This window comes from Sorex araneus, chromosome 8 (genome assembly GCF_027595985.1).
Source record: "Sorex araneus isolate mSorAra2 chromosome 8, mSorAra2.pri, whole genome shotgun sequence".
Lineage (NCBI taxonomy): Eukaryota > Metazoa > Chordata > Mammalia > Eulipotyphla > Soricidae > Sorex > Sorex araneus.
The window spans coordinates 11,840,129-11,865,005 of record NC_073309.1 but is presented as its reverse complement, the minus strand read 5'-3'; the positions used below and the strand labels follow the sequence as shown (position 1 = coordinate 11,865,005).

General features: G+C 45.7%; 3 protein-coding genes across 4 annotated transcripts in view; 1 reads left to right on the top strand and 2 right to left on the bottom strand.

The window, feature by feature from the left end:
* Positions 1-24,877, top strand: part of NIP7 (nucleolar pre-rRNA processing protein NIP7) — a 65,261-nt gene that overhangs the window by 2,893 nt on the left and 37,491 nt on the right. The gene's annotated exons all lie outside the window — the stretch shown is intronic.
* Positions 72-10,988, bottom strand: TMED6 (transmembrane p24 trafficking protein 6). Its single transcript, XM_004600563.2, has 4 exons — positions 6,325-10,988; positions 4,537-4,663; positions 1,929-2,077; positions 72-918 (listed from the first exon to the last, which is right to left on the bottom strand). Exons 1-4 carry the CDS (start codon positions 6,667-6,669, stop codon positions 685-687), a joined length of 855 nt encoding a protein of 284 aa, XP_004600620.2. The 5' UTR covers positions 6,670-10,988; the 3' UTR covers positions 72-684.
* Positions 11,134-24,877, bottom strand: part of TERF2 (telomeric repeat binding factor 2) — a 33,481-nt gene continuing 19,737 nt past the window's right edge. For both annotated transcript variants that reach the window (XM_004600891.2, XM_055145084.1), the window contains 4 exons: positions 23,206-23,598; positions 18,530-18,621; positions 13,529-13,572; positions 11,134-12,275 (listed from right to left, as the gene is read on the bottom strand). In XM_004600891.2, coding sequence (XP_004600948.2) covers positions 12,117-12,275; positions 13,529-13,572; positions 18,530-18,621; positions 23,206-23,598 — 688 coding nt within the window. In that variant the 3' untranslated portion in view covers positions 11,134-12,116. The remainder of the gene's footprint in view (positions 12,276-13,528; positions 13,573-18,529; positions 18,622-23,205; positions 23,599-24,877) is intronic.

The window sequence follows — 24,877 nt, the reverse complement described above, 5'->3', positions numbered from 1 at the left end:
ATACCAAATATTTCTCTGGGAAAGCTGCTCAGGGGTCACTCCTGGCTTGGGGCTATTCCGTAGGGTGCTCTGGGGGTTCTGTGGTACAGAGTGAAATTTGGCAGGATATGTGCTTCTTCCTTTGAGGTATTGCTGGTGGGGTTGGGGTCCTTCTTTAAAAACTTCTTAATTAGTGAAGGTCAAGGAACTGCTGAACAAACTGGTAACTTTTTTTAATTTTTGCTGTTTGATCCACACACAGAGGTACTCAGGAGATAATCCTGGCTCAGTGCTCAGGTTGCCCCTGATCGTGCTCAGGTGACCATGCCATTCTGGGCCTCCAGCCCTGGACTCCTGCATGGAAAGCTTACTCTCCAGCCCTTAGCGGCACTTCCCTGACCCCTGAACAGTATTTTGATGGTAGCATTTCATACATAATTAAAGAAAAGTCGGGGCCGGGGATATACTCACTGGTAGAGCACATGCTTTACACATATGAGGACCTGGTTTTATCCCCAGTGTGACAAAAACATCACCAAAACTTGCATATTTTCTATTTATTGCTATTTTGTCTTTCTAGATGGATTAGAACTAGGACAATGAACTTAAACTTCTATTTTCCATTTGACTTTACAAAGTTGATGTGACCAAAACTTTAACAAACGTTTTGCCTTAGCAGAAAATAGCTAGGATGCTGTAGTTGCCTTAGCATCTGGGCTTCGCTGTGTCTGTAGTTGTTGGGGCATTGAAGAGACGTTTCAAGAAATACAGTTGCAGGATCCCAGAAAGAACAATAACAAGGCTCTGGGCTGTAGACCACCAGTTCACGTAGTTATAGTTTGATTGAAGAAGGAAGAAATCAGCCATTTTCCTCATTCGCGCAAAGTTGTAGTATCTCCACATATGGAAAATATTCATTTGTACCTTTCGTGTACTCTCCTGTGTGACACAGTGGGAAAGAAAAAAGGGGCCATATTGATAGTATAGCAGTAGGGTGCTTGCCTTGCGTGTTGCCAACCCAGGGTGGATCTCTGGCATCCCATCTGGTCCCCCAAGCCCACCAGGAGTGATCACCAGGTACAGAGTCAGGGGTAACCCCTAGCATCGCTGGGTGTGGCCCCAAGACAAAGGAAGTAAGCCTATCTAGATTTCGAAGTCATCTGTAAGTTGAGTAGTCTGATTTTATAATATATAATAAGTTGGCTATTTGTTTAGAATGCTAATTTTGCTGTATCTTGAAAAAATGGCCTGTATTTTATGGTATGTATTTATTTTGGGTCACACTCTTCGATGCACAGGGGTCACTCCTGGCTCTACACTCAGGAATTACCCCTGGCGGTGCTCAGGGGACCATATGGGATGCTGGGAATGAACCCGGGTCGGCCACGTTCAAGGCAAATGCCCTACCTGCTGTGTTATTACTCCAGCCCCTACTTTATGGTTTTTGAAAAATGATTTTGTATGAAAAACATCAGTGCCCAAAGTAGTGGGTCCTCCAGAGTGTTTCTAGATCTTATTGAGTCCTTAGCACATCATTTCCCTTCTGGATGGTGTCTGTTCTTTGTGTGTGGTTAGACAAGAGCCACAGTGCCCCGGGGCACTCGTGGGCACAGGCCCAGCAGTGTGCTGCTGGGTAGGGGTACATGCTTTTCAGGAGGGGATTCAGATTGGAAATTCAGTGCTAAACAGGATTGCGCTCTAGCTCCTTGAGCTATCTCCCCAGGCCCATTGCAGACTTGTTTAGGGGGGAGGACGGAGGCCCATACCTAGCAGTGTTCAGGGCTGACTTCTGGCTCTGCTCTAAGAAAATACTTCTGATAGGGGCTCAGGTATCTACACTGGGATTGAACCTGGGTCATCTGCAAATGCCTTACCCAGCGTATTATCTCTCCAGTCCCTCTTGCCTCTGATTTAAATCCCCTTTCACAGTTCTCTCACAAAGTAATTACCTCGATTGCATCCAGAGTATCGTTCAGCTGTTTTCTTTCATTATGTTTGTGGTTCACCTCGATGTCCTCGTAGAAAACTCCAAAGTTGAGATACACTTGCACAGAACCAAAATGATTTTGCTGGTTGCTTAAACAAAGCTGATAAAAACCTGTAGAAATCCTGAGATCATCACCAAAGCTTGGTCTCCCTCTCTGTTGACGTTCCACCCTCCAGATAAGTGGTTTGCAGCCTTTTTACAATTATATGTAAATAGGTGAAAATAGAAATGTTTTATGGACTGCCGAGGCAGAAAGAATATGTAGGTTTTTTTAGTTTGCTTCAGCTTTGTTTCGGGGCCACACCTGGCAGATCTTAAGGGCTGTTTCCAGCTTGGTGCTGGGCAGGTGGGGTCATTCCAGCAACAGTCTGCAAACCATGCAATATCAGATATCACACCTGGACCTTCTGCATGCAAGGCAAGTCTTTACTGATAAGCCGAATCCACAGCCTCAGGGTTGTTTGGGATTTTTGGGGGGACCGGTGTGGGGGAGACTTCGATGCAACATTCAGTGCAGCACCAGGGTCATACCCACTAATGCTTAGGGATCACCAGAACTATAATCTGATATTTCGGGGATTCTGTAGCGGTGGAGGGAGTGGCCTTCCGTTCAGTGGCTCAGGTGACCATAAAGTGCCAGGGATGAGCCCCTGGGGCTCAAGTGTGCGTTTATTTATTTGTTTTGTTTCGTTTTTGGGGTCATGCCACCAGTGCTCAGGAGCTACTTTTTTTTTTGGGGGGGGGGGGGAGCTTTTTTTTGGGTCAGACCTAGCGATGCTCAGGAGCCATTCCTGGTTCTGCACTCAGGAAATCACTCCTGGCAGTGCTTGGGGGACCATATGGGATGCCGGGATCGAACCCGTTAGCTGTGTGCCCTACCCTACTGTGTTATTGCTCTAGTTCCCAAGGGATTGTTGTCTTAATCCTTAGACTATCTCTCTGACCCATGCCTGCTTTTAAAGGTAATATTATAAAATGACTTTTTTCCCCCAGGCATACCATGTGCTAAGTGACAGTTTTTTGTGAACCAACAGAAAATTTCTGTGGACTGTCACTGGTCCAAAGATCAAGAGTTAAAATCCCCTAGTGCTAGGAAGGTTGCTTAAAGAATGGAATACACATTTTTTTTCTTATTTCAATCCCTGGCACTCAAGGATCCCTCAAGCATCCCTAGGCATTACCCTTAAGAATTCTAGTATGTGCCAGAAGCAAAAACCAAATCCCACTGTTAGGGGCTGTTTCCAGCTTGGTGCTGGGAAGGTGAAAAGATGGGGTCATTCCAGTATTATTGTTCATTACTTCCTCAGAGATACTTCCTCTGTGTTAAATGTGTCAGCTATAAGGCCAGTGAGATAGCTCAACGGTCTGAGTATATGCTTTGCATGCAGGAGATGGGTTCAGTTCCCAGCACCACATGGTCCTCTCAGCCCTGCCAGAAAGGACCCCTGAGCACAGCTTAGGTGTGGCCCAAACTCAAGCCCCTCTCCACACACACAAACACACGAAAAATTAAAATTTACTTCTACAACACCTTCTATTTACTTAGGAAGTACAAAGTCCCCGTGTTTTGTGTGTAAGGCACTGTTCATAATGAAATTTATTTCACTAAATATGGTTTATAATTTGTTTTTTACCAAATAACATTCATCCTGTCTGGTATAGAAAGCAGGGTTTTTTCCCTGTTTTCCAACTTACAATTCCCATGATTGCTGAGGAACTTCCGCCATGCAGACTGAGTTGAAATTAAGAGCATGGTTGCCTGCTCATAAGAGGTGGGTATACAAAAGAAGTTGAAGTGTTCTTGAACTTGAAGTGGGGTGGTTGTGTACTGAGTGAAAGAAACTGCAGTGCCCCAAGAACTTCCTCCAGAGTGGTCTGTACAGGACTAGTAGCAGAATATCTGCTTTGCTGTTGTCAGCTGGGGTCATTGTCTGTGGGAGTGGCGGCCACAGGGGAGGCAGAATTAGAGGTCACATATATTTGCCAGACTGGAGGCACTACTGCCATATAGTGGCGCCAAGGATGTTAAACATCCCACAGTGTCTCATGCTGCTGTGGACAAACCGCCCTTTTCTACACCTGCCCAGTACTGTGGGCTGGGGAGTTCTCTGAGAAAGCGCTTTGTCGTCAAGTGTGGATGTTTCACATGGCTGTGCGTTCACTTTTGTCTGCCTTTGGTGACTGACTCGAGTATTTGCTGACTGGAAAAAAGGTCCCCAATAATAAATTCTTTCATCAGAATTGTGTATTGTGGGTGGGCGTCTGTCTTAGTCCTGCATCGTAATCTGTTTGGAGAAGAGACAGAAAGTCTGGGCTGTGGGCTTAGAGGAATGACTCACCTGGAGACTCTCCGAGCTACATCTGGGTTGCTACTTAACGACCTGGGCCACCGGGCAAGGGAAACAGTGGGTTTTGATGTTGGAGTTATATCCCCTGTCCCCCAATTTTTTTTATCAACACTACGTAGGATAACAGGGTTTTGCATCTCAATTAATTTTAGTCCTTCCTTATTATTTCTCCCAATTTCAAAGAAACATTACTATCCCAGTAGGTGGGTGATGAAAACACACCTGTCTCTTGGGTAGAAAAGTTAATCTGGCCTCGAACATTCTGAGAAGTATCTATGAGGAAACCCTTTGGCGTATGTGCGGTGGCAGTAACATGCCGGTCGTGTGACATTCCCAGTGTTCGCTGTACCTGCCGAGACATGTTAAAGGGAGAGAAAAGCTGCTGCTACATCAAGAAGCTGGCTTAACGAGCGCCATCCCATGCACGGTGGTTCTCAGTCTGGGCTGGGAAGGTCAAACCCCCTCAGAATTCAAACTGAGACCTGGGTGATGTGGAGGGTGGGGAAAGAACTGTGCCAAACACCCTGCCTTGTAGAGACAATATTGCTCAAATGCCTTTCAGAAGACTCTACAACGAGCACGAATCAGTTATTATTTTTATGCCACTTATGATCCTGGCAGTTTACTGGCTTTGTTTTGACCATCCTGGTAGAATGTAGACTTAGGCTTATTTAAGATGCTTGACAGCAAGTAAATGGGTCCCTCAGTAGCTACCTGTCTCCCAGCTGGGTCTGGGTGAATAGAAGTCACAGTGATTAGCCACTGTCCAATAAAATTCAGAGATAAGTAAAAGCTCTTATAAATTAATTGAAAATAAATTGTAAGTTACAGTGTAATGGGCTGGAGCGATAGCATAGCGGGTAGGGCACTTGCCTTGCACGCAGCTGACCCAGGTTTGATTCCTCCGCCCCCTCGGAGAGCCCAGCAAGCTACTGAGTGTACCTAGCCCGCATGGCAGAGCCTGGCAAGCTACCCGTGGCATATTCGATATGCCAAAACCAGTAACAAGAAGTCTTACAATGGAGATGTTACTGGTGCCCACTCGAGCAAATCGATGAGCAACGGGATGACAGTGACAGTGATAGTGGAATAAAGTCAGATCAGTAGTCTTGCTATTTAAACAAAAAAATTCACAGATTATTAAGATTAAGAAAGAAATGAACAGCCCTTAACTCTTTCTGGGGAACCAGGGATTGAACCCAGGACTTTATATCTGCAAAGGCCAGTGTTTTTACCTCTGATCTACATCCGCAGTTGGTAATTGCTGACCTGTTCTAAAAGAAACACCTCAGGGAGGGGTTAAGGTCTTGATTCCTGACACCATATGGCTCCATGAACAACATCAAGAGTGATCCCTGAGCACAAAGCCTTGAGTATTACCTGAACATAGTTGGATGTGGCCCAAAAATTGAAGAGAAAATGAAACAGGACTTCGACTTAACCTCGAGCCGGTAATTCATTATTTTGCTAGAAATGTCCCTAAAGCAAGCTAGTCAATATCACTCCTTAAAACCACACCAACAGGAGCATCTTTGAAACCTCTGGGTTGATCTCAAAAGTCATGACTCGTCATTCAACTCTACCATATCATATTGTTGTGATACATGTATTTCTTCCCCTCATCTTCGACCAAGTAAACTTCTTGATTACTCTGGGAGGTACTGTATTTGTCCCATAGCCTTTTGGGGGGAGGTAATAGGCAGTAAGGGGCAGAGGGGAGCTGGGGATTGAATACAGTGCCTTGTATACCTAAAGCATATGCTCCCACTGAGCCACACCTCTGGCTGGCCCTTGGGCTGTGAACACACTTCCAACAACCCCAATTTGGAAAGCCAAACCATATGTTTCAGTCACTTCTGACATTTGAGAGTTTCCATACAACTGCAAGTATTTATTAGCAGGGGGAAAATCACAGCATAATAAAGACAATCCAGAGCTTTACATTCAGTATCTGACCCACTTTACAAAGGGAAATAAACAACCAGTCCCCCAGTGTGCCCACATACCCACCTCATAACTGAAATAGAAGTATCCACTCTGATGGGCGAATTGCCAAAAGCATTCTGTGCCTCCTGGAGGGATCATGATGGCAAAGTCATAGCGATCTGCTCCTCGGGAGAGTGGCTGGTCCACAGAGCCACTCAGAGGTTCCGTCTTCTGGGTCCTAGCAAATGGCGCTAGGTTCAGAACCACCAGTATGGCTCCAAGGAGCAGAGAGAACATGCTGCTTTCTGGAGACTTCTGCAGGTGAACTGCTGGGGCCCAGTGGAACCAGCCACCACCAAGGTAATCATTAACTTGGCTGGCCACGCGGGCCAGCTGCAGACTGGCCATGCAGTCAGTCACAGCTGGCATGATTCTCCTGGGTTGGGCTCACTGGGAGAGTTTCTGCTTTCCCCTCACGAGTGGCTTACCAAACCTACAACTTCCAGGTGCTATCTGATAGAATCTATTACCTCAAGTATTTTCACTTCTTTGGGCTCATTCTTTCCTTTTCAGTTCTTGGGGATAAAACATTGAAGCTGGGGAATGGCTTAAAGGGCTGGAGCATATGTTTTGCATGCAGTTGCCCCAGATACAATCCTCAGGTTCTCATGTTCCCAATGTGCTCACAGTCCTGAGAACTGCACTGGAAGTAGCCCCAAAATAAACATAATTGAGGGGTAACTCAGCACCATAAAAATAAACTGGCAAAGATAGGGGAAAGAGTCTCTTGTTGGGGCTGAAGTGATAGTACAGCGGGTAGGGTGTTTGCCTTGCACTCGGCTGACCCAGCTTCGATTCCCAGCATCCCATATGGTCCCCCCAAGCACTGGCAGGAGTGATTCCTGAGTGCAAAGCCAGGAGTAACCCCTGAGCATTGCTGGGTGTGACCCAAAAAGCAAAAAAAAAAAAAAAAGTCTCTTGTTAATGTCAAATTGCTGGAGGATACCATTTTGCTCTAGTAAAACACATGGGCAACATCTGTCTCAGAAGTTCAAAAGTTGCCTTTCTGCCTAGTGCTGCAGCTTAGACAACAAAGCATTTCATGGCAGTGTATAGAAGTCCAAATGAGGGGCTGGACCAATAGAGCGCTTGCCTTGCATGCGGCCAACCTGGGTTCAATCCCCTGCATCCCATATTGTTCCCTGTACACCTCCAGGAGTGACCCCCGAGCATCACTGGGAGTGTCACACACACAAGTCTAAGAGCAAAGTAGTGGTTATACCTCTCCACTGATAATCCTTCTTTGGTTATCTTCCACCTGATAACTCAAAGGCATTTGGTGCTCTCAAACAGTCAACCTATTTCTCCCGCCTTGCCACAGAGCCTGTTTATAAACCTGTGACAGGATAAATAAGTTTGAAGGTCTGCATTAGTTACATGTGGCTTCCCAGTACTCTTTACTGTGCGCTACTTCGCTGCCCTAGGCATCATTCAAGTATCCTTAAATCCTAGACCAATCAGACATTGCCCTTAGGATTGAGACTTCATCTAGGTCTCACCCAGAGTTGTCTTTACTGTTGGAGTATCCTTAAATTTCAGATACAGTTACACACATAGGTACCTAATGTGTATACTTTTTTTTGTTTGTTTGTTTTTGGGTCACACCTGGCGATGCACAGGGGTTATTCCTGGCTCTGCACTCAGGAACCACTCCTGGCGGTGCTCCGGGGACCATATGGGATGCTGGGATTTGAACCCGGGTCGGCCGCGTGCAAGGCAAACACCCTACCCGCTGTGCTATCACTCCAGCCCCCTAATGTGTGTACTTTTAAGCCATATGGCACCCACTCCACTAATTCTGTCAGAAGCAATGTATTGGAGAAGACACTGTAAGTAGAGCAATGCTTATTTACAGTGCTCTGTAAATCAGTGCTTTTATAAGGGAAAAAAACTGCAGAGCTCCTAACCAGAGGGGCTGTCAGGATTTGCCAGGATTGGCTTAGTTAATTGGGTAGCAGCAATAGGGATCAGGTTCACACTTCACAGTTGTTGCTTTTTAAGCCACCGGGCAGGATTGTAAGGATCACGTCATTGGGATTTGAACTCAAGGGGGCATACTTGCTTGGCAAATCCTCTTCTCTTGATTTGGGGCCACACCAGTGGTTCTCTGTGCTCAGAGATCAGTTCTGGCAGGTTCAGAGAACTGTGTGGGTTCCTTGTTATCAAAACTGGGTCAGCCGTTTGCAAGGCAAACACCCTACCCACTATACTATTGCTCCAACCCTTACTTCCTAAATACTTTAAGTCACTGAGCCATCTTCCCATCTTTTAAGTTTTTAAACTCCCCATCTCAACCTTGCTCTTTCTCTGGCTTTTGTTTGGGGGCCACATCCAGCAGTATGCAGGATCACTCCTAGTGGTACTCAAGGGGCCAGGTGCTAGGGCTTGAACCCAGGCTTATGCTTCCATGGCACTTACTCTAGCCCTTATACATGCAATCGATGTTTTGTTTGCTTTGGGGTCATAGTGCTGTTGCTAGGGGACCATTTGTGCGGCTGGGGATCGAACCAGTATCAGCTGCATATAAGGCAAGGACCTTACCCCCTATACTCATTTCTGCCCACCCTCCATTTAATATGACTTTTTTAGCACCACAGAAGGGCTAATTAAACACTATACATCCACTCATTCCATGCCAGCATTTAGCCCTGAAAGGAAGTGCCATTACTGCATTAGCGGAGATAGACAGGGATTCCAGTGGCGGGTTCATATGGCAACAAGCACAGCTGAGAGAGCAGACTGGGCCTCACATTCTTTATTTTGGTTTGGGGGCCACTTCCATCAATGCTAAGAGCTTACTCCTGGTTCTGCGCTTTCTCCTGGCTTTGTGGTCAGGGATCTCTCCTGGTGGTGCTTGAAGGACCATACATGGTTCCAGAGATCAAACTGGAGTCAGCTGCATGCAATAAATGCCTTAACCCCTCTACTTTTTTTTTTTTTTTTGGCTTTTTGGGTCACACCTGGCGATGCACAGGGGTTACTCCTGGCTCTGCACTCAGGAATTACCCCTGGCCATGCTCAGGGGACCATATGGGATGCTGGGATTTGAACCCGGGTCGGCCACGTGCAAGGCAAACGCCCTACCTGCTGTGCTGTCTCTCCAGCCCCAACCCCTCTACTTTCTTTCTCTCTGGCTTGCCCTCACCTTCTTGCCCACCAGGTCAGAATTTGTTAGCTTGCAGTCTGACAATCTTATTTCAGTCATAAGCTTAAAAAAGTAAAACATCAGGGGCAGGAGAGGTAGTAGAGGGGTTAAGGTGTTGCCTTCCAAGTGCCAATTTCTGGCACTGCTTATGGTTTCCCAAGCACGGCTAGTGTGGTTCATCCCCAAATACTAAGTTTAGAAAAGCAAAAGATCAGTGTCACAGCCACCCAGTGTAACTCTGGTGATCCCAGCATGCTGCTTCAGCATGACTCCAAGTGGTAATTCTTTTAAGTGTTAACACTAATAAGAACAGACATCACAATTGTGATCAGTTAGACAACAAAGGCCAGTGACATCACAGCAATCTGAAGAACAGGAGCTCTTCATCATAGTGGCATCTACTAAAGTGAAAGTGGGCAAGAGGATTCCTAGCACAGTGGCACAGGCACTGGTGACCCTGCTCAGCCTGCATCCCCCCTGAAGTCACTATTATGAACACTGACTTAGTTTCAGCACACAGTCATCTGTTCAAGGTAATTTTTATGATTCTAGGTGTAATAGGCAGAGTTTTACGTTTGTGCACATTTCAGTAGTATTACTAAAAACAGTATGTTGAAACATGTTAATAGACTTAATGTATTCCTCTAATTTAAAAAATACTGATTATGGTATACATTTCTTTTTTAAAAAATGATTATAGGGGCGGTATCCAATGTTACTTGGGGGGGTCATGCGGCACTGGGACTTTTTTTGCTGGGCACATGTTCTGCCACTTGAGACATAGGCTCAGCCCCTAGGATAATTTGCTTTCCCAAGCGCATCTGAGTGTTGACCTTCTGCTTAAAGAGGGCCATCACCTGGTATCAGGGTTGAAAGAAGGGCTTCTAGAACCTGACTTAAACCTACTCTCTTGAAAGATTACAGTCCACTTGGCTGCATCTAAAGGAAACTAAGCCTTCATTTTCTTAGCAGTTTCAGTTCGGGCTAATTGATAAACATGTAGTTATCGGGGCGGGGCTGGAGCGATAGCACAGCGGGTAGGGTGTTTGCCTTGCACACGGCCAACCTGAGTTTGATTCCCAGCATCCCATATGGTCCCCCAGCACCACCAGGTGTGATTCCTGAGTGCAGAGCCAGAAGTAACCCCTGTGCATCGCTGGGTGTGACCCAAAAAGAAGAAAAAATAAACATGTAGTTATTAGGGAGAAATGGTGTGTTTAGTTTACACCTAGTAATCACAGGACACATTTTTAAGTAATAGCTTTTTTTGTTTGTTTTTTTTAATCCTTACCTTTCATTCAAAGAAGAAATTCTCAGGGCTGGAGCAATAGTACAGTGGGTAGGGCGTTTGCCTTGCACGCAGCTGACCCAGGTTCGATTCCCAGCATCCCATATGGTCCTCTGAGCACTGCCAGGGGTGATTCTTGAGTGCAGAGCCAGGAGTAACCCCTGTGCATTGCCATGTGTGACGCCCCCCCACAAAAAAAAAATTCCCTGGCTTGAACTAAGTTTTGCAGAAATGAACCGCCCTGTGTCCATGCACTATCACATTCAAAAATTAACTTTGGATGACATCAGGTCTTTCCCCGCGTTTTTGGTTTTTGGGTCACACCGGGCAGTGCACAGGGCTCACAGCCTTTTTCTATGTTCATCTGTTCATACATGCTGTGCTGCAATCAGACAGCTACTTATGTTTGAGAGAAGCAAGACTTTAATGAAGAATGCTACATGTTATGGACAATAATTCCCGTATTTTAAAAAAAGATTACAGAAAACGCTACTGAAATTTTTCTAAAAAGACCATCTTTAAGTACGTCAGAAAGACAATAAGCACAGCACAGTACAAAAGGAGAAGGGAATGTCGGATTCCTGTTCAAGACACTAACAGCACAATCAGGGAATCAGGTGGAAGCGACCATTTCACAAAGAATGAAATTAGGCATTTATAGTCCATCAGGATTTTTTAAGCTTTAAAAGTCCAGCATAAGGAAAGGAATTGGGAAAAGAGGACGGGGTCGGGGCTAAGCATATCTACAATCACCATTTTACCTAAAATAAAAAGAAAAAAAAACCCACACGTATGAGAAGTGGAGGTTAAACCTGCCTATACAGCTCAGCAAATATGAAGAGCAAATGCCAAGACAGTCAAATCTCAATGCTGAAGTCACAACTAGCGCAACAGATTTTAAGGGAGTCGGAATCCACCGGGTTGGGTCTCACATCAGCCTTGTGACAAAGTTCCTTTGCATTTGCATCAAGAGCCAAAGCTTTACCTGGAACAGATTCACTCCAAATAATGCTCGTGTTGCTGGTTTTAACAGATCATGGAATCATCATGGCTCTTGACAGACTCCACCATTTCCTAGGAGGTTCTACTAATTACTGGGGGTTTAAATTCAAGCAAACCACTAAAGAAGGGAAATACTAAAGATATTCTGGCACTGTATAAGCTATGTGCCTGTCATCTATGCCAAGGACATGGGCAGACTTGGCTGTTTCTCAGGTCCATGATCTTCAACAGTGAAGTGAAACTGGGACTCCCCCACGTCGGAGGAGGATGCCGAAAACCCTACCCCAGTCCAGCTTCTGAAAAAAATAAGACTACCAGGGACTATTATTAGGAACCATGCTCCTGTGAATTCTGTGAATTCTGTGGAAATGAAAGCCGGTTTCAGTTCATGCCAAGTCTTTTCATGGTCCGCCAACGATCCTTAATCATCACAGCTGTTCGGTTAACAAATGGATAATTTTTAGAAATGGCAGCCCAGTTTCCTTCCCCGTATTTCTGCACTCCGGCCTTGACCCACTCACTTTCTTCTACAGTCCACTTCTGCAAAGAAAACAAAAAAATTTATCACAACTTACTCATATTTTCATATAGTATAGGTAGTCAAGAATCCTACAAGGATAATCTATTATCACTGTCACTGTCATCCCGTTGCTCATTGATTTGCTTGAGCGGGCACCAGTAACATCTCCACTGTGAGACTTGTTACTATTTTTGGCATATCGAATACGACACAGGTAGCTTGCCAGGCTCTGCCGTGCGGGCAAGATACTCTCGATAACTTGCCAGGCTCTCCGAGAGGGGTGGAGGAATCAAAGCGATAGCGCAGTGGGTAGAGTGTTCGTTCACCTTGCACGTGGCTGACCTGGGTTTGATCTATTATTTTTTTAAAAAAAAAAAACCCTCGGTTTTTTTTTTTTTTTTTTTTTTTTTTTGCTTTTTGGGTCACACACGGCAATGCACAGGGGTTACTCCTGGCTCATACACTCAGGAATGACTCCTGGTGGTGCTTGGGGGACCATATGGAATGCTGGGAATCAAACTTGGGTTGGTCGTGTGCAAGGCAAATAAATGCCTTGCACGTTGTGCTATCTCCAGTCCCAGGTCAGATTTTTTTTAAATAGCAGTAACACCATGGAATGGACATTAATAATTTTAAATGACCTGCCAACCCAGGTTTGATTCTCTCGTCCCTCTCGGAGAGCCCGGCAAGCTACTGAGAGTATCTTGCCCACATGGCAGAGCCTGGCAAGCTACCCGTGGCGTATTCGATATGCCAAAGACAGTAACAACGAGTCTCACAATGGAGACATTACTGGTGCCCGCTCGAGCAAACTGATTAGCAATGGGATGATAGTGACAGTGAAATGACCTGCCTTTTCATTCCTTTTTTTTTTTTTTCTTTGCTTTTTGGGTCACACCCAGCGATGCTCAGGGGTTACTCCTGGCTTTGCACTCAGGAATTACTCCTGGCGGTGCTTGGGGGACCATATGGGATGCCGGGGATCGAACCCGGGTCAGCCACGTGCAAGGCAAACGCCCTACCCGCTGTGCTATCGCTCCGGCCCCTGCCTTTTCATTCTCAGTCATCACTTATACTTTTAATACTTAAAGTTATGCACTGTTCATTCTTCTTGGTTTATAATGAGTTGGGTTTCTGTTCTAGATTTTTTTTTCCAGGAGTAACTTTAATTTGGGTATCTGAAGAATTATAATTTCTATTTTAAATAGGTACATGGTAAGATGTAGACCCTTACTTTTCGCCCACACAATCAGAAAAGACAATTTCAAATTACCTGTTTTTTTGTTACACTGCTTGCATTTTCTTCATCTGGTATTGCTGGAAAATAAAAGCAGACTTATTTCAGAGTTCACCTTTGTCTTTACAAACCATAAGAAATAGACATAGAGGGGCTGGAGTGATAGCACAGCGGGTAGGGCGTTTGCCTTGCACGGGGCCAACCCGGGTTCGAATCCCAGCATCCCTCAGGTCCTCCGAGCACCACCAGGAGTAATTCCTGAGTGCATGAGCCAGGAGTGACCCCTGTGCATCGCCGGGTGTGACCCAAAAAGCAAAAAAAAAAAAAAAAAGACATAGAATGTTCCTAAGGGAAAAAAATGATTCAAATTTCACAAATTTTAAGAAAGTACCACTAAAAATTTTTTTTGTCTTCTGCAAAAAAAAAAAAATTTCAGGCTCTGACAGTTGGTACAAAGCACACTTTATAAACAACATATGTTACATACATGGTGGCTGGTGATGGGGAATTTTGTGGGGTTTTTTCTTTCTTTTAAGAAAACCAACATCTTTTCTCTGTTAATTTTTTTAAAGATATTTTTGGGAGCAGGGCTGGGACCTCTGCCAGCAATACTTAGCTCAACTATGTCTGCCAGTCCAGTGCTGAGACCAGTGATGTGCTGCTTAGGAGACCAGTAGGGCCATGCCAGGGTGCTGATGGGACCAGTAGTACTGGGGATCAAACTAGGGGTCTCCAATTCCAGGATGCCAGCTATCTCCCTAGATCAGCAATTTTACAAAATTATTGAGAAGCTCTGGTACTTAAAACCTGAATGTAGGGACTAGAGAGAGTGCAAAGGTTAAGGCATGCGCCTCATAATACAACTGTGGCCGCAACCCTGGTTCGAATACCTGCACTACAAAATTTTCCCTGAGCACAGAGCCAGGAGTGGCCTCTGAGAACTACCAAGTGTGGCCTCGAAACAAACCCACAGAATATTATATATCTGTACTTGCACACATGTACACATATATTCACATACTACGTATATATATTTTATAGCTACCTGTGGCATATTTGATATACCAAAAACAGTAACAAGAAGTCTCACAATGGATGGGGCTGGAGTGATAGCATAGCGGGTAGGGCGTTTGCCTTGCACGCGGCCGACCCGGGTTCAAATCCCAGCATCCCATATGGTCCCCTGAGCACCGCCAGGAGTAATTCGTGAGTGCAGAGCCAGGAGTAACCCCTGTGCATCGCCAGGTGTGACCCAAAAACAAAAACAAAAAAAAAAAAGAAGTCTCACAATGGAGACGTTACTGGTGCCCACCCGAGCACATCGATGAGCAACAGGATGACAGTGATACAATGATTTTATAGTTTAATTCATTAAAAAGAAAGGTAGTAAGTATTGCTTTTCATTCTTATATACCATGTGAGATGTGCACAAGCTTTCTTATGTGATCTTTTCTCACCCTGTGAACAGATCAGACCTCAGAACATGCACCAAGAGAAATAGGGTTTTCCCCACAATCTGTTTCTTTGGTTTGTTTTGGGACAATACCAGCTTACTCCTGACTCCGTTATCAGGGATCACTCCTAGCAGTTCTCAGGGGACAGGAACATATGTGGTATTAGAGATGGAACCTAAGTTGGCTGTGTGCAAAGCAAGTGCCCTACCTGCTGTACTATATTTGCAGCCTGTTTATATTTTCAATTTCCCCCATCCCTTTGCTGTTGTCACAGTGTACCAGTATCTGCAATTTAGGGTGGTACTGGGGACTGAACTGGAGACTTCAGGAGCTCTACCACGGAGCCAAGGTTGGTCTGGTTGGTTTTCTTCTCTGAGCAGTGCCCAGGAGACTCAGGGGCCACTCCTGGTAATACTTGGCCCAGAAGGCTGATGCTAGGGGCTGGAGTCATAGCACAGCGGGTACGGCGTTTGCCTTACACGTGGCCGACCCTGGTTCGATTCCCAGAATCCCATATGGTCCCCTGAGTAATTCCTGAGTGCAAAGCCAGGAGTAACCCCTGTGCATTGTCGGATGTGACCCAAAAAGCAAAAAAAAAAAAAAAGAAGAAGAAGACTGATTCTATGGCCCAAGAATGCAGTGTTCCTGAGCCCTGCCAAAATTATTTTAAAAGGCTGGAGAGCTCTGGGCAAATATAAAAATGAAAAATACACTATTTCAAGCCAGTGAGAGCCACTGACAAAGCTGCAAGAAAAGGCAAAGTTGTATCAACATGAAACTTGTTGGAATGGCCAAACCAGTCCCACCAATGTTTCCTAAACAAAGGAGAAAGTTCCTTTGCACCTTAAGCCCTGTAATGCCTCTCCAGCCCCAAGTATATTATCCTAAACTGAAGTACTGCTGGAGAGATAATACAAGGCTTAACACACTTACCTTGCATGCGACACTCTGATTTGATCCCTGGCACACATATGCTCCTACCAAAGAGCAGCGCTCTGAATGATCCCTGAGTGCCACCGGGTGCAACTCCAACTCCCCCCAAAAGGTGAATTTAGGCGAGAGGGACATCTCAATCGGCTGAGTTGATACAACGCATGCTTTACATGCTAGAGGCCCAGGTTCCACCCCCATAGGCACATGGTCACCCAGCACCTCTAGGAGTGACATCTGAGCACTGGTGGGCGTGGTCCCCAAATCAGAAATAAAATAAGATGAAGTATTTCATACTGTAGTGGAAGCAGATTTCTAAAACTGACAAATCTGGATTTGCTTGAAAGTGGAGGTTTTCTAGAATTTTTAGATTCTGTTGTTTAAAAAACAATGCCATTTTTGTTGAGTGTGAGTGTTCCTGTTACCTCCCCTATTTTCTGTAGACCTTGTTTTTTCTAGCTGTTCTTCAATGAAGGGTTTTATTGTGTTGAGCAGTGCTGGGAGGCAGACCCAGGGCCCCACATTGAAGGCAAGTGTTCTAACAGTTACACTCCCAGCCTCAGGAAAGTCTTTGAAGGTCCAGCAAGGTTCAGGTTTATTGTGGCTTGGTTCTTGGGGGCTCACTTCTAGGAATGTTGGGGATTAAACTTGGTGTTCAATCCTTTGAGCTGTTTTCCAGTCCCCTGAATTCATTTTTTTTTCTTTTTGGGTCACACCTGGCGATGCACAGGGGTTACTCTTGGCTTTGCACTCAGGAATTATTCCTGACGATGCTCAGGGGACCATAGGGGATGCTGGGAATCGAACCAGGGTTGGCTGCATGCAAGGCAAACGCCCTGCCTGCTGTGCTATCGCTCTAGCCCCATCATTAGATAGTTTTGAATTTCCAAAATTAAAATTTAGCACGTCACACTCTCTGCTAGACTATAAAAAATGGCTTAAGAAGATCACTCAAAGGTGTTCTGGAGCACACGATAGGAGTTCTGGAGCTCTGGGTTTGATCCCTAGCACTGTATGGTCCCCTGAGGACTATGCAAGACGTGACACTGAAAACAAAGCCCAGGGCCAGAGAACGGTACAGAACTAATACCTGTCTGGCATTGAGCTGACCCATCTTTTTTTTTTTTTTTTTTTTTTTTTTTTATAATTTATTTATTTTTAATTAGAGAATCACCGTGAGGGTACAGTTACAGATTTATACACTTCTGTGCTCACACTTCCCTCATACAAAGTTTGGGAACCCATCCCTTCACCAGTGCCCATTCTCCACCACCCGTAAACCCAGTGTCCCTCCCACCCTCCCCAATCCCATCTCCCCCCCACCCCACCCTGCCACTGTGGCAAGGCATTCCCTTCTGCTTTCTCTCTCTAATTAGCTGTTGTGGTTTGCAACAAAGGTGTTGAGTGGCCGCTGTGCTCAGTCTCTAGCCCTCATTCAGCCCGCAACTCCCTTCCCCCACATGGCCTTCGACTGCAATGTAGTTGGTGATCGCTTCTCTGAGTTGACCTTTCCCCGGAACGTGAGGCCAGCCTCGAAGCCATGGAGTCAACCTCCTGGTACTTATTTCTACAGTTCTTGGGTGTTAGTCTCCCACTCTGTTATTCTATATACCATAGATGAGTGCAATCTTTCTATGTCTGTCTCTCTCTTTCTGACTCATTTCACTCAGCATGAAACTTTTCATGCCCATCCACTTAACTACAAAATTCTTGACCTCCTTTTTTCTAACAGCTGCATAGTATTCCATTGTATAGATGTACCAAAGTTTCCTCAACCAGTCATCCATTCTGGGGCATTCGGGTTTTTTCCAGATTCTGGCTATTGTAAACAGTGCTGCGATGAACATACATGTGCAGATGTTGTTTCGATTGTACTTTTTTGATTCTCTGGGATATATTCCCAGCAGTGGTATTGCTGGGTCAAATGGGAATTCAATATCTAATTTTTTGAGAGTCGTCCAAATTGTTTTCCAGAAGGGCTGAACCAGTCGGCATTCCCACCAGCAGTGAAGAAGGGGCTGACCCATCTTTAGATCCCTGGCACCCCAGACTAGCTGTGCTGCTAGGTGTAGCTCAAACTTTCCTCCCCCCATCCCCCCACCCCCGGCAAAAAAGCAAAATATGTGTTAGCAGATATTATATACAAATATTAAGAAAACAGAAACTTGGTCATTTCTGTTGTTTTGGGCCATACCTGGCGGTGCTCAAGGGTTACTCCTGGCTCTGCCTTCAGGGATTACTACCAGCAGGCCTTGGGGGACCAGAGAGGATGGGATAAAACGAAGAGCTTTAACCCCCGTACTATGTCTCTGACCCTTTATGGCCACTTATGTCTATGTAAAATAAGCTTTAGGAAAAAGATCAACATTGGTTAGAGGGAAAGGACATAAAACTATGCCTAGTCAAAATGAGAAATTGAAACTTTTTCGGGGGGCTGGAGAGATAGTACACCTAGTGATGCTCAGGGATTACTCCTGGCTCTATACTCAGGAATTACTTCTGGCAGTGTAAACCCTGAGCATCACCAGGTATTACACAAAAACCAACCCTCTCCGCAAAAAACCCTTTTTCTAGTGTAGACAAGCAGTTTACAGAACATGCAAGGACAATAACATGCAGTTAAGGGGAGACCACAGAGAATCTCCTAACTTACCCTGAACTTTAAACAAGTCTTCTTCTTCCACCCATGTCTCTTTTTCTTCAACCCCATTAGAGGTGGAGGTATTCCACTTGCCCTTGGATGTTCTGCGGGGAGATTAGAGTACAGGTGGGGAAACATTCATCAGTCACCTCTTGTTTTGTCCTGACCCCACCCTGCCCTATGCCGCCACTGGCGTTCACTTGCACACAATTCTGAAATCTGCCATTTTCTCCTTCCCTGGCAAGACCTCCCCATATCACTGTTCTCCTGGCTTTCGGAACATCCCCTTAAATTCGGCACTCACTCCCTAAATAAATTCAGCACCTTCTCCCTCAAATTCTTCATGGTCCTGTATTGTTTTTGTTGTTAGTATTGTGTTTATCTTGGGGGCAAGTGCCTTATCTATGTCTCTGGCTCCTTGGTAAGTTTTAAAGGTCTCAGCATTCTTCTAACCCGGATGCTGCAACTCCCTCCTCACCACAGAATTCCTGGTAATGGTTCTCTCCTCCGCACTCCACTAGTACAAGCCAGGGGTCCTTCATAGCACAGCCCCTTCCCCTACAGCTACCTTGAAATCACCACACCTTTCGACCATTAGTGATGGATTTTTGTTACCTAGACAATTAAGTCTCAGTTCCCAAATGGGGATGGGGTTCATCAGTATGTTCTCAATTTCTTGCCCTAATGCTCCTTTTCCCGCAGTATCTCCAGCAGTCCTTCCTCCTGTAAGCTCTGTGCTCTCCCATCTCTTCATGTACTATTCCCTGTGTGTGGAATTCCCTTCCTGACCAAGTAAAATCCTGTCCATCTCTCTAGGCCATTCTCAACAAAGCATGCCCAACACTCACACCCGGAACCCATAAGCCTTGCTTCTCAGGCTGGAGACCTAATATAGGGGTAAAAATCTGCCTCCATGGAGCAGAACTCAGTTTGATCTTGGCACCAAATGATCACCCGGACACTGAGGGTTCAGCCCCCAGGCAGAGCCACTGGCCTCAGCAGCATGTGCTAAGCATGACAGGCTGAAAATTGAGATTCTCTGAAGGACCTCCAGACACCCAACCCCAACTACAAAAAAGTTCCTGCTTCCGGTGATGGTCCTGCTTTCATGTGTACTGAGCCTCTAACCCCAACTGTGTGAAGGTAGGCGGTATCTTCGCCCTAAGCACCTAGCATAGTAACTCTCCTTCCCTACAGGCACTAGACAAATACTATTAAATAATAGAATTACTTGGTGGTGGGGGAGACAGGATTGGACCCAGTGTCTCGTGCCCAGGCGAGTGCTGATACTGAGCCACATCTCTGGCCCAGGCAGTACTGGGATTAAAGAGAGCTGCCAAGGAATTACACTTTACACCGTGACTATAAAAAAGCAAGAGCAAACAGAACCCTTCCTGAGACCATTAAGTGGCACATATCTGAACACAACCAGAAAAACTGAGGCTGAAAAATAATCCAAGAACCTAATTTCAAAATGGAAAATTCTATCTCTAGAATTTTTTTCTATTAGCAAATCGAATCAATTTGTTTTTACCTTATAAATTCTATAGCTGCCCTGAGAAAATAAAATAGCACGAACCTTATCTTTACTGAAACAATTTCTAATGGGCTGGACAGATAGCCCGGGGTTCAGGCACTTGCCTGGCATGTGATGACCCTGGTTCAGTCCCTGGCACCACCGCCCATGTTTCCCACCAGGTGTGAGCCCTGAATATGGAGCACAGCCGGGTGTGAGACCCCCTCAAACAAAAATTCATTGAGTTCTGTGAGTTTTCTGTTAAACTTAGAGGTTTTTGCCTCTAATTTCAGTTACTTGTTTTTAGAATAGGTCTTGTTAGCATTATTTTTGGTAATTTGAGACAAGCATGAAAAAAGGTTTTTTTCTTCTCAGGAATATTACTAATCTGTATAAGCTACTAAGAATTAACTGACGCTCATTTCAGTGCTAAAATAAAGTTGCCTTAAACCTCCGGGTCCCTGGCCTGAGCTTCCGCCTATCCTATTCTCTCTTCCTGCAGCCAGCCTTGGTATGCATTTGTGACCTGTACAAACCTTTGGGTGCATCCTAACTCCTTGTGCTATGGAAGGGGCTGAGATCTGATCTTCAAATTAACCATTAGGTGGCTTTGCAACTGGGCAAGTCAGGTGACTTGCAAGTCTGTGCTCCTTATTGAGGTGGAGCCAAATGACCCCCCAATGATCTATCTAGGGGCTCATGGCCTAGAAGTTCGGGCCAACTATGGCCCGAGGTTGCTAGGTTCTGTACTGCTCTTGTGCCAAGAGTGGTTTTTTGTATGTTTAAAAGATTGTTAAGCAGGAAAAAAAAGCAAAAGGCGAGACAAAAGTGGCCCACAAAGCACAAAATATCAGTCCTTTACTGATCATTTATAGTTTTAAATTTCAAGAACCATGAATTACTTTTATTGGTTATATCTATTAAGTACTTCTTTGTCAAATGCCGTGGAAATAAAATTCTCGTAGTTGTGGCCCTGCCTTCCAGATGATCACCCAGCTCTTGCCATTCCATCCTCTAGTTCCACTGCCTACATCCCCTAGACCCGAGTGCACTCCGGGGCAGTCCCTTCTCTCTCGTACCTTCTCAGGAAACCCTCAGTGGGCTTCAGGTTGCTTATATTGGACTTACCAGGGGCAGTTAGAGAAGCTGATCAAAGAGCCAGAGAGGTGGCTCATAGCACTGGAGCCAAGGTTCGATCCCTGGTCCCATACAATCCCCCACCCCCCCAGAAGAGATTACAGAGACGTCCTCTGCCCTTTCTAATTTAGTAGCCAGGAACCTGGGAATGTACATCTAAGAGTTAGTCCACAGGTGATAAAGGTTCTCTGGTCTACAAACCTCTGCCTGTCGGGATAGGACAGAAACTCGAGACCTGCCTCTCTGTCCACCCAGACTCTTGTTCCTCTGCACTGTCCTCTGCCACACAGGCCCCACCGGAGCATGCCAGACCTGCACACCTTGATGCAAGAGGCTCCTGCCGCCTTATCTTCCCGCCCCACCCCCACTCCATGGCCAACTTACTGTTTGCTTTTCTGCAAAGTTTACTCCACTTCCAAATCTGAACAAGCTTAGTTCTTTCCTGGAACCCCCAGCACACCCATCACATACACTTCCTTTAGAGCTGAGATCACTGGATCCTATTTTTCTGTTAAAAGGCTGATTATATCTCGGGCATCGTAGGTGATACTATCTCAACAATGTAGCATCAAAATGATGGATGTGGCTGTGTTCCAGTGAAACTTTATTTCCAAGAACAAGCAGTAGGCCAATTTAGCCCAGGGCTATTGTTTGCCGGCTTTTGCGTTAGAGTACCCATCATGCTTCACACCTCTGACTTGAAAGGTATACACGTCTGAAACCTTCACAAGGCCTTCCCTTTATAAAAATCACTATAATCCTTCCCTGTTCCTGTTTCCCATCTGGTGGAATACTTAAGCTTCATAATAAGCTTATATATCAAATGAGAGCAAGTGTGTGGAGCTGCATCTGTTTCCCACCGGCTATGCCCATTTGTCAACTTATGACTCACTTTCACATGTAGGTAGTGGTGCACAGAGCACAGATTTCACTTATCAAATGCCCCAACCCCTTAGGCCACCTACACATGCATGCCAGAACACAGGTCCCCATACAACCACGACAGAGAGCAGTGGTCGAGATAACAGTGGCCTGGGGAGCCCAGCAAGATGATCACTTACAGCAAGGAGATCAGGGAAGACTCATGGAGGAGGCAGAATTAAGAGGAAGCATGGTGTATATGGTCTATAGGCCATGGGCCTGTCTGTTATGACTGATTTGAATTAAATATCCCATGCCCAGCTTGCCACTTTGCAGCTGTGAGTTCAGGCAAGTAACTTTTCTGTGCTTTCCTAATCAGTTAAATGGGGCTAATCAATCTATCACTAACATTGTACAGACGGCAGAGAATCAGTAAGGTAATACCCAAAAGTGCTGGGCCCCCCGAAAGCAGTCAGCATCCGCTTCTCTTCCTGTTGAAAGATGGATGGGGTTTTGACAAGCAATGATGAAGGGATGATAGTCCAACCATGGGTAATGACAGGAAGAGTACAGTAGCAGAAACAAATACATTGTGTTCCAGAGAAAGCAAGCAGACGAGTTTGCCCGGAGGAAGGACCCACAACAAGGCACAAAGGGTAGCAAAACTCGAAAGCCAGGCTGGGGTCCTGAGGTGGAGCCAAATGAAAGCTTTCTAACCACTGCCCCAGAACCTAGGAGAAAATGGGCAATTGGTAAATATTTACTGAATTTGCCAAGTCACAGAATGCTCATAGAAGGTGCAAAACTATAAATATTCATGTCTCTTCTAAGGATCAGAATATAATGTGGCCTGATTCAATTTTCTTTTAACAAGACTACCATGTAGTAGGCACTGAGAAGTTGGCTAGGAATGAAAGCAGCGATGAGTAGGAGGCTTTGAAACCTTTCCGTCCTCACTCATGCCCCAGTGCCAAGCCTGGACGCTCAGGCATGGGACTTCAGCACTGGCAGGGGCTATGTCGTCACTCCCCACTCCCGAGTCACATGCTAACAGTCTGAGCAAGCCTTGATGGCGCATAACTTAGCTGCAAGTGGCTTCATTCATGGAATCAATACCAGGCCCAACCAGGACCACCAACCAGCCCCAAAACTGCTACAAAGGAGGTCTTCATACTTGGGATTCTTCTCCCCAGGGAGGGGTTGGTTGATAGCGGTGGGCTTGGGTGGTGATGCTGGCATGCTCTCTTGGGAGGAGTCTGGGCCTGAGCCCGGGTCTGTACTCTGGCTGTCCTCCTCCAAAACCAATCTGCTTATTGTCATGCGCTTGCTCTTGGCCTGCAGTTCAGAGCCGCCCTCGCCCTCAGCAAGGGCTGAACTTTCACTGTCATCTCTCCTCGGTCTCTTGCTTTTGAGGACTGGAGATGGTGTGGCCACTCGATTGGGAAGTACCAGGTCTTTCTGGTCCAGTTTCGAGAATGCTGCCTCCGAATCCTGGGCATCAGACAGAGTCTTGAAAGCTGCCTTCAGAGTCATCATTCCAATGGTGGTTGGGGGATTCTGGAGTTGCCTACAAGTAATGCAGACAGAGATCAGGGTGACCACCGGTGAGATAGCCACAACTTCTTCAGCGCGTAAAGCGTCAAGTTAGAGGATACTTCAAGATAAGAATGCTTTACTAAAAGAAGGCAGGGGCTGGAGTGATAGCACAGCAGGTAAAGCGTCTGCCTTGCACGAGGCCGACCCGGGATCAGTTCCCAGCATCCCATATGGTCCCCTGAGTGCATCATCCAGGAGTAACCCCATGCATTACTGGGTGTGACCCAAAAAGCCAAAAAAATGAAAAAATTAAGAAGGCAGGGGGCCAAGGAGATAGCACAGGAGGTATGGTGTTTGCCTTGCATGCTGCTGACCCAGCACTGCACTGGTGACTTGAGCACCCAAATAATGATGATGACAAAAGTGGAGGTGGGGTGGGAGATGGTAGGTCAAAGGGCTAGTGCACAAGCTTTGCATGCAGGAGGTCTAGGTTCAATTCCCAGCACTGTCAGGAGTGGCCCCTGAGCACTCCAGAAAACGTAGCACAGAAAGTTAAGTTGTACTATCGAATCAAATTCAAGTAAGGGGCTGGAAAGAGAAGACTGAGGTTAAGGCTCTTGCTGTGCATGCGGCTGGCCCTGTTCAATCTCCAGCAGCACATGGTCACCAGCACTCTAGGTGCAACCCCAGAAACCTCCACCCCCAAGTAAATGAAATCCAAGGAAAAGTATCTTGTTAGTAGCTAGGGCCAATGGTATGGCCTCCAGAGAGCCAAGCTTACGTGCTTTCTAAGCCAGTCTATGTGGATAGAAATAACACTTCTCCCTCTGCAAGGATTCTGCAGTTAGTGCCTAAGGACTCCCATTCCCTCTGGAAAGCCAACCAATCTCCCTTTGGGAGTCTGAGGTGTTGTAGTCCAAACGTTAGAAAAGTAAAAGACTGATCTCCAAACTGTCCTTTCTTCTCTGTATTACTTTTAGGATTGTTTTCTTGAGAATTCTCAGTAATAAGAGCTATACATTGTTTGAAACAATGAGAAACTGCCTTTTCAAAAACAAATTATCATTTACTTTTATTTCTGCAGTCCTAGGGATTGAAGAATCCCTGCATGCAAAGGCACACTCCCAGACCTAACTAGCATTTGAAATAATTAGTATATGCTGCAAGTGAAAACTCTTTGCAGAGGCAAACTGGCAACCTTAGAGGGCAAAGTTAGCTGGCAAATGTGTCCTGCTACCTAAGAAGTTTGTAAGTTTTGGTTTACCTATTTATTGGTGAAGCAAGGCTGTTTTTTATTGTACCCACTTTAG